The sequence below is a fragment of the Clupea harengus genome, chromosome 1 (genome assembly GCF_900700415.2).
Source record: "Clupea harengus chromosome 1, Ch_v2.0.2, whole genome shotgun sequence".
Taxonomy (NCBI): Eukaryota; Metazoa; Chordata; class Actinopteri; order Clupeiformes; family Clupeidae; genus Clupea; species Clupea harengus.
Genome location: NC_045152.1, coordinates 16,090,458 through 16,100,457, shown reverse-complemented (window position 1 = coordinate 16,100,457; position 10,000 = coordinate 16,090,458). Strand labels below are relative to the sequence as shown.

The 10,000-nt window shown below is 43.8% G+C and overlaps 1 protein-coding gene across 1 annotated transcript in view; it reads right to left on the bottom strand.

Annotated features, from left to right (window-relative positions):
* Positions 1-10,000, bottom strand: part of rbfox3a (RNA binding fox-1 homolog 3a) — a 58,217-nt gene that overhangs the window by 11,704 nt on the left and 36,513 nt on the right. Inside the window, exon 10 of the mRNA XM_031566088.2 lies at positions 1,343-1,424. Coding sequence (XP_031421948.1) covers positions 1,343-1,424 — 82 coding nt within the window. The remainder of the gene's footprint in view (positions 1-1,342; positions 1,425-10,000) is intronic.

Sequence of the window (10,000 nt, the reverse complement as noted above, 5' to 3'; positions counted from 1 at the left end):
GTCTGTTTGGTCTGAGTGTAGCTTGATTTTATCTTGGCTTTCATCTAACTTAGCTCTGATTTTATTGTAACTTTGACTTCAGATTAGCTATCAGTGTAATTTAGCCCTGTGGCACGGTGGCTCAGTGCTTGCACTGCCGCCTCACAGCAAGAAGGTCCTGGGTTTGATTCCCGCATGGGGCGCTGTTGGTCCTGGGGGGTAAGTTCACCCCAGGCCTCCAGTGCTCAGGTCGGCTATCTCCTGGGCCTTTCTGTGTGGAGTTTGCATGTTCTCCCCGTGTTCACAAGGGTTTCCTCCACATAGAACCCCAACACAAAAACATGCAACAGAAAAGATCGCTCCCTGACCAAGATTGGACTGAACACTTGGCCTGGTCCCCGGGCGCTGAAAAAAAAGGCTGCCCACTGCTCCTGGCTGCCTTGAGGAAGGACAAGGACTCCAGGATTAGTTAAAGGCAGAAGGCAAATTTCACCGGCGACCTCATCAGCATGTGTGTGTGTGTGTCCTGTGTCGCCGCCAAAATGCATGTGTGTGGTGTTGTGTGTCGTGCTGTGTGACAATAAAACATGACTTTGATTTGAGCTTAGCTGACTTTAGCTTAGCTTTGACTTCAGATTAGCTATCAGTGTAGTTTAGCCCTGATTTGAGTTTAGCTGACTTTAGCTTAGCTTTGACTTCAGATTAGCTATCAGTGTAGTTTAGCCCTGATTTGAGTTTAGCTGACTTTAGCTTAGCTTTGACTTCAGATTAGCTATCAGTGTAGTTTAGCCCTGATTTGAGTTTAGCTGACTTTAGCTTAGCTTTGACTTCAGATTAGCTATCAGTGTAGTTTAGCCCTGATTTGAGTTTAGCTGACTTTAGCTTAGCTTTGACTTCAGATTAGCTATCAGTGTAGTTTAGCCCTGATTTGAGTTTAGCTGACTTTAGCTTAGCTTTGACTTCAGATTAGCTATCAGTGTAGTTTAGCCCTGATTTGAGTTTAGCTGACTTTAGCTTAGCTTTGACTTCAGATTAGCTATCAGTGTAGTTTAGCCCTGATTTGAGCTTAGCTGACTTTAGCTTAGCTTTGACTTCAGATTAGCTATCAGTGTTGTTTAGCCCTGATTTGAGTTTAGCTGACTTTAGCTTAGCTTTGACTTCAGATTAGCTATCAGTGTAGTTAAGCCCTGATTTGAGCTTAGCTGACTTTAGCTTAGCTATCAGTGTAGTTTAGCCATTATTTGAGCTTAGCTGAATTTAGCTTAGCTTTGCATGGCCGTGGGGCTGACAGCTGATGAACATGACGGCTGTATGAGAGCAGAGGTGAAAGGTCGTATGTCACGGGGTCAGGGGGGTGTCTCACCATGGTACCCACACTGTAGGCGGCGGCAGGACCCAGCGTGTGGTGGTGGTAAGGGTCTGCGGTGGCATACACACGTCCATAGCTGCAGGACGACAGAGAGGAGAGAGGAGAGAGGAAGAGAGAGAAAGAACGAGATAAAACCCTTCTTAACGGAAATAGTATGTAAATCTTCCACACATCAATGCAACATCTAAAACACATAAAAGCTTCTGAATGCCTACACGGCTTCCATCCACAGATTAAGGAATGGAGAGAGAGAGAATGACATTAAAACAGAGAGGGAGGGATAGAGAGAGGGGTAGAGAGAGAGGGATAGAGAGAGAGAGGGAAAGAGAGAGGGATGGAGAGAGAGAGGGATAGAGAGAGGGGGAGAGAGGGATAGAGAGAGACAGATGGAGAGATAGAGGGATAGAGAGAGAGGGATAGAGAGAGACAGATGGAGAGAGGGGGAGAGAGAGGGATGGAGAGAGGGGGAGAGAGAGGGATAGAGAGAGAGAGAGAGATGGAGAGAGAGAGAGAAGGATAGAAAGAGGGTGAGAGAGAGGGAGAGAGAGGGGGATAGAGAGAGAGATAGAGAGAGAGAGAAATGGAGAGAGAGGGAGGGATAAAGGGGGACAAATGGAGTGAAGTGGAGGGAATGACATTAAAACAGAGAGAGAGAGAGGGATAGATAGAGGGATAGGGAGAGACAGATGGAGAGAGAGAGAGGGGGAGAGAGAGAGGGATGGAGAGAGAGGGATAGAGAGAGGCATTAAAAGTCTGTGAACAGATGAGAGTGTCAATTGTGTGTGTGTAACTTAACAGTGTCCATCATCACTTTCCCTCCTCATAGAAATGCTGTGTGCGAATGTGTGTGTGTGTGTGTGTGAATGTGTGTGTGTGTACGTGTGTGTATGTACATGTGTGTGTATGTGTGTGTGTGTATACTGTGTACGTGTGTGTGTATAAGTGTATATGTGTGTGTATACATGTGTGTGTATAAGTGTATATGTGTGTGTATACGTGTGTGTGTGTATAAGTGTATATGTGTATGTGTACGTGTGTGTGTATGTATATTTGTGTGTGTACGTGTGTGTGTGTGTATAGGTGTATATCTGTGTGTGTACGTGTGTGTATACGTGTGTATGTGTGTGTGTGTGTGTGTGTGTGTGTGTGTGTACGTGTGTGTGTGTATAAGTGTATATGTGTGTGTGTACGTGTGTGTATACGTTTGTGTACGTGTGTGTGCCAGTATTGGTGTGCTCGAAAGAGAAGGGATGTGAAAGTGATTTGTACTCCTGTGGCTGTTTGGGTGTAAAAGTAGCAGAGGTGTAAAAAGTACTGAAATGTTGTACTCAAGTAAAAGTACAATTACTTTGATGAAATTTTACTTAAGTACAAGTAAAATTACCCATCTAAAAATCTACTTGAGTAAAAGTAAAAAGTAGTTCATTTAAAATGTACTTTAAGTAAAAGTTACTTAGTTACTTTCAACAACTTGATGGGGGCCGCTCCTATATAGTGCAAAAAAGAACAAGGGGTCATAAATCCAATACAAAAACTAGTTATTTTTTATTAAAGGAGAATCTTTAGAAATATAAGTGCAATGACATTAAACATGTCAAACATTAAACATGTCAACACAACATTTAAGAACTTTTGGGAGGACATGTCAAGACATGACAGCTAAAATAAAAAGTTAAAATACCGCTGCCCCACTTAAACTTTGGTTACTTTACTTGTGTCCACCTTCAGAGCATTAGTCTACAAAATTCTTGTTGAGTTTGAGCAGCAGCTGATTTTCAAGATGAGTAGAGTTCATCCGGGCTAGCTTTGCATTGAACAGCAATCCAGCACAGCTGAAGAGTCGCTCGCAGGCGGCCGAGGCAGGTAGGCAAGTATTGAGTTTCAGGGACAGTTTTTTGATATTCTGAAAGGCGTTCAGCAGATCCATATTGACTGAGACACAGGCTAGGTACCCTTCTAACTCCCCTGTGCCTTCTGACCTTCTGGACTTCATTGAGGAAAATAAATCATCTTCATCTGATGAATGTTGTCCAACTTGCTCCAGCCTCCAACATCCGGTCAAGGTGTTGTCTGACATAGACTAGACCTGTAGAATGACAAACAACATTTCTGACAATTAAGTATTGAGCTGCTATCAAGATTCAAGAGTGCATCATAACACAGAAATAGCTATAAATAGCAACTTGAGATGACAGACCTACAGTATACAGAATTATAGCATTATTTTCTATTTCTACATGCATCACAATTCATAATCCTCAATTCTTGCTAACCGGGACCCCTTAGCATGAACATGAAAGACGTGCACGTTGCAAAGCCACCACTTATCGTTATCAATATCTGACTAAACATCGTGATAAATTGCAGATAACGACATACACATTGACTTGTCCAACTGTCTGAAAACGATGGTGTGCGCATTCACATTGTTCTGTTTCAAGGCATGGGATGCAGCCAAATGATTAGCCTAATATCAGTTTATGTGGTGTATTTCATTGCTGATGACTGATCTGCAGTTTTTAACACAATATGAGAGACTGAACATAATAATTCTATCACCTGAAACGAATGGAAGACAGGAATGGTATTATTAGTCTATTGGATGACCGCTGTCGACGTTAGCATACTCAGGTCGGTTGCAAGTGCTAGCCAAAATTAGGCTACTACCTACTAGTGCCATGAAACGCATATTTTGCTTAATGGAGCAAAGCTAACTAAATGACAAAAACGCTGTCTGAACTACAAATGGAAAGGGACAAATACTGTACTTACCAACACATGCTTGCGCAGATTTGAAGATGAATTGTATAAGCAGAAAGTTCTGACTGACGGATTAGGCACAGTTTACACAGCATATAGCTGTTGCCTCTTTTACGTTGGATGGCAAACTGCTTGCTGAGATGTGGCCACGGGTTTTCTTCATCTTCTTTAATTTCAACTGGCGGAAAGTTCGGTGCTTCAGCTTGTTGGTGGTCCGCAGCTTGTTGGTAGTCCGCACTATCATCTTCCTCCATATCTATCTCTTGTGACTCGGCACCGTACTGGTGCCTTGCATCGACTCCATCATCCACTCTATGCAGCATCCACCACTGCAGTGAGCATTGTGGTGCGCGATTCCTGCCTTGAACTATGTTTTTTTTTTTTACTCAGTAACGGATGTAATTTCCAATGTAGCGAAGTACAATACTTCAGTCAAAATCTACTTAAGTAAAAGTAAAATTACCGATTTAAAAAACTACTTAAAAATTACAAAGTACACAAAAAAACTACTCAATTACAGTAACGTGAGTAAAAGTAATTTGTTACTTTACACCTCTGAAAAGTAGTGGGCGTTTTATCTTACAGGTTTGTGATAAACCTTACACTGCTATAGGCTAGACAGGAACACAGAGATAGAGAGAGGGAGAGAGAGAGAGGGAAAGAGAGATAGAGGGAGGGAGAGATAGAGAGAGGGAGATAGAGAGAGAGAGGGAGGACAGAGGAGGGAGGAAGAGAGAGACTGTTTGGGTCTAAAAGTAGTGGGCGTTTTATCTTACAGGTTTGTGATAAACCTTACACTGCTATAGGCTAGACAGGAACACAGAGATAGAGAGAGGGAGGGAGAGAGAGGGAGAGGAGGGAGGACAGAGGAGGGAGGAAGAGAGAGAGAGAAAAAGAGAAAGAGAGTTTCTGAGGGAATGTAATGGACAGAAAAAGAGAGGAAGAGAGAGAGAGAGAGAGAGGGAGAGAGGGAGGGAGAGAGAGAGTGAGACAGAGGAAGAGAGAGGGAGAGAGAGAGAGAGGAAGGGAGAGAGAGAGAGAACCAGACATGATAAAGAAAAATAATGAAAAAGAGAAAAGATATGGTGGCTTGAGACGAGACAAGTGGTTATGTGTACGTGTGTGTGTGTTTTTGTTTGTATTGTGTGTGTGTGTGTGTGTGTGTGTGTGTGTGTGTGTGTGCGTGTGTGTGTGCATGCGTGCGTGCGTGTGTTTGTATTTTGGGGAAGCCAGGGGAAAGAAAGCCTCATGCTTCCTTGCCCTTGTCTTGTTCACCAGGATTATACCCTGGATAAAAGTGTGTGTGTGTGTGTGTGTGTGAGGGTGTGTGTGTGTGTGAGTGTGTGTGTGTGTGTGTGTGTGTGTGTGTGTGTGTGTGTGTGTGTGTGTGTGTGTGTGTGTGTGTGTGTGTTAGTGTGTGAGTGAGTGAGTAAAATGTGTGTGTGAGTGAGATAAAGTGTGTGTGGGATTCTCCCTATTTCCTTTCACTGCTGGTTGGATGGAACTAATTCCCGCCCCTCTTTCCCTCTCCTCCTCTCCTCTCTTTCTCTTCCTCTCTTCCTCTCCTCTCTTTCTCTTCCTCTCCTCTCCTCTCCTTCTCTTCCTCTCCCCCTCTCATCCTCTCCTCCTCTCCCCCTCTCCTCCTCTCCTCTCCTTCTTTTCCTCTCCTCCTCTCCTTCTTTTCCTCTCCTCCTCTCCCCCTCTCCTCCTCTCCTTCTCTTCCTCTCCCCCTCCTTCTCTTTCTCTTCCTCTCCTCCCCCTCTCCTTTCCTTTTCTCTCCCTCTTTCCTCAGCCCTGTTGTTTTTAGTTCTGTCTGTTTGTTTACTTTCCCTCAAACACACACTTGCAAATGAGCGCCTGGGGAGAGCCGATAAGGCTGAGGACTCCAGAACCTCTGGAACCATGGAGAACCGGAGAGAGGAGAGGAGAGGAGAGGAGAACAATAGAACAGTAGAGGAGAGGAGAAGAGAGGAGAGGAGAGGAGAGGAGAACAATAGAACAGCAGAGGAGAGGAGAGGAGAGGAGAGGAGAGGAGAGGAGAACAATAGAACAGTAGAGGAGAGGAGAGGAGAGGAGAGGAGAGGAGAGGAGGAGAGGAGGGGAGAGGAGAGGGGAGGAGAGAGGAGAAGGGGAGAGGAGAGGAGAGGAGGAGGAGAGAGGAGGAGGGGAGAGGAGAGGAGAACCATGGAGAAGGAGAGAGAGGAGTGGAGAGGAGAACAATAGAACAGTAGAGGAGAGGAGAGGAGAGAAAACAATAGAACAGTAGAGGAGAGGAGAGGGGAGGGGAGGAGAGCAGGGGAGGGGAGAGAAAAGAATTGAATGGGAGAGCAGAGGAGGAAAGAGAGCAGGGAGATCCAAAAGGAGGAGAGAGAAGAGGAGTGGAATGACAGAAGAAGAGAGAAAAGAGAGAAAAGAGCGAGTGGGAGATATGAGAATGAGAGAAGGAGAGATGATCACACAGTGAGCGAAACAGAAGAGTGCAGTTGCCTCCCTCTATTCTCTTTCTCTCTGAGAAATGGCCCACTACACCTCTAACATGTCTCTCTAGTGGCCCACTACACCTCTAACATGTCTCTCTAGTGGCCCACTACACCTCTAACATGTCTCTCCCACCCTCTCTAGTGGCCCACTACACCTCTAACATGTCTCTCAAGTGGGCCACTACACCTCTAACATGTCTCTCTAGTGGCCCACTACACCTCTAACATGTCTCTCTAGTCCTCTCTAGTGGCCCACTACACCTCTAACATGTCTCTCTAGTGGCCCACTATACCTCTAACATGTCTCTCTAGTGGCCCACTACACCTCTAACATGTCTCTCTAGTGACCCACTACACCTCTAACATGTCTCTCTAGTGGCCCACTACACCTCTAACATGTCTCTCCCACCCTCTCTAGTGGCCCACTACACCTCTAACATGTCTCTCTAGTGGCCCACTACACCTCTAACATGTCTCTCTAGTGACCCACTACACCTCTAACATGTCTCTCTAGTCCTCTCTAGTGGCCCACTACACCTCTAACATGTCTCTCTAGTGACCCACTACTAGGGTTGGGTACCGAGAACCGGTACCAATATGGAACCGGTTCCAATACAACCGGTACCTACCCGGACCGAAATGCAACGCAGATTTCGGTGCTTCATTTCGGTGCCTGAGCCAATTGAAAACGGTTGCTAGGCAGATTCCGCGGGGCACATGTAGAACTGCCCCAGCTCCCAATGTAAACTTTGTCCTGTGTCGCTCACGCTCATTGGTGTTTTCATAGCAACAGTCTTATGACAGTGAAGAGCATGCAGCATTTCACAGAGCAAGCACAAACAGAACTAGCCATCAACCTTTTAACAGAGAAAATACCGAAAGGTAAACGGTCAAAAGTGTGGCTGTATTTCGCACCAAAATATTCAAACATCGCGACGTGCAGCAAATGCAACAAAACAATTGCGTGAAAAGAGTGGAGAGAAGGCAAAGAGTCAACGGCAGTTCAGCAACCGAAGACTGAAAAATAAACGGAGATGACAGCTATACTTAACCTACGGTAGTCTCAGTACACATTTTCTCGTACTCAGTGTGTTCAAGTAACAAGATTAACTATAAACAAGCTAGAAAAGATAGGTATAAACAAATCATAAAATGGTGAAATTTCATGAAATAAATGCAAACAAAATAATACATTTTTGACTCCAAAGGCAAATATGCTCATATTTTTGCAAAAGAAGTTTGAAGCTGTTTTTTGTATTTATTTATATTTATTTAAGTATACTATAAACTGTTGTTTACAGTTAATATAATGTTCATAGTTTGAAGTTAAAAAGTTTGAAGCCAAGTGTTTTGTATGTATTTATATTTATAATATACTTTAAACAGTTAATATATTGTTCAATTTGAAGAAAAAAAATTGAATTGAACAAAAGAATTGCTGAAGTATTGAAGCTGTAGTGTGTGTACAGAGTGTGTGTGTGTGTGTTTTGTATTTATTTAAGTATAGTCTAAACTTTTGTTAACAGTTCATATATTATTTAAGTTTTAAGTTAAAAGGTGTTTTGTATTTATTTATTTATTTATATAATCTACTTTAAACAGTTCATATATTTGGCAATAAAGCCTTTCTTAAATGTCGTCAATCGTAAACATTTTTTTATTTTTTTATAAAAGTATCGGTTCCGGCACCGTTTAGGCACCGGTATCGTTTTAAAAGTATCGGTTATGTACCGGTATCGGATAAAAACCAAACGATACCCATCCCTACCCACTACACCTCTAACATGTCTCTCTTGTGGCCCACTACACCTCTAACATGTCTCTCTAGTCCTCTCTAGTGGCCCACTACACCTCTAACATGTCTCTCTAGTGACCCACTACACCTCTAACATGTCTCTCTAGTGGCCCACTATACCTCTAACATGTCTCTCTAGTGACCCACTACACCTCTAACATGTCTCTCTAGTGACCCACTACTCCTCTAACATGTCTCTCTAGTGGCCCACTACACCTCTAACATGTCTCTCAGTTCTGCATACATTTAACACCAGAGAGTCAAGACAAAGCCTCTCTCTGTCTTTAGAGCCCCCTCTCTCTCTTTCTCTCTTTCTTTCTTCCTTTCTTCCTTTCTCTCTTTCTTTCTCTCTTCCTTTCTTCCTTTCTTTCATCCTTTCTCTCTTTCTTTCTTCCTTTCTCTCTTTCTTTCTTTCTTTCTCTCTTTCTCTCTTCCTTTATTCCTCTCTCTCTCCCCATCCTCCTCCTCCTCAGAGGCCCAGATTTACACCTCCTTGTCTTTCACTCCTGGAAGCCCGGAGTTATGGATGGGGTGAGAGGGGAGTGTCACGCTGAAATATGTCCTGACTGAAACAGAGGGGAGTGTCACACTGAAATATGTCCTGACTGAAACAGAGGGGAGTGTCACACTGAAATATGTCCTGACTGAAACAGAGGGGAGTGTCACGCTGAAATATGCTCAGACTGAAACACATCCCTGCTTGAAATGTGTCCTAGGAAAATAGCTATCGTCTCACATGCTCTCCATCCACTGATCTGGATCTGTGTGTGTGTGTGTGTGTGTGTGTGTGTGTGTGTGTGTGTGTTTGTGTGTGTGTGTGTGTGTGTGTGTATGTGACTGTATGTATATGTGTGTGTGTGTGTGTGTGTGTGTGTGTGTCTCTCTCTGTGTGTGTTTCATTGTGATCTCCATCAGTGTGAGCTGCTGATAAATCTCACATTATCTCTCTGCCCCAGGCTGGGGCGTATCTTATCCACTGACACGCTCAAGCTACCTGCATTACAACACCCACAGTGTCCACACACACACACACACACACACACACACACACACACACACACACACACACACACACACACACACACACACACACAGACACACACCCACAGTGTCCACACACACACACACACACACACACACACACACACACACACACACACACACACACACACATAACCCCACCGTGCCCCCCGCCCACACACACACATATAACCCTACCTCGTTCACTATTCTGCCTGAAACCGTCTTAGAATCACTCGCATAAATCTCTCTCTCTCACGCACACACACACACACACACACACACACACACACACACCATCACAAACGACAGCCAAACCCAATACAAGAACACGTCTGTACAGTAGATTACTGCTGTAGGTTCATGAAGAGAATGGCTTCAACAGATACAGAGAGACAGAATGGACTTAAAAATATGACTCCATTAAGTCTGGGTAGAGGACCACTTCAACTCCAAATCAAAGGAACAGAAAGATAAAAAATATATAAATATAGATAAATAGATAGATAGATAAATAGATAAAAAGATAAATAGATAGATAAAAAGAGATAAATATCACAGTTATATATTCCTTTCTTTGAATTCCAATGGAGGAGA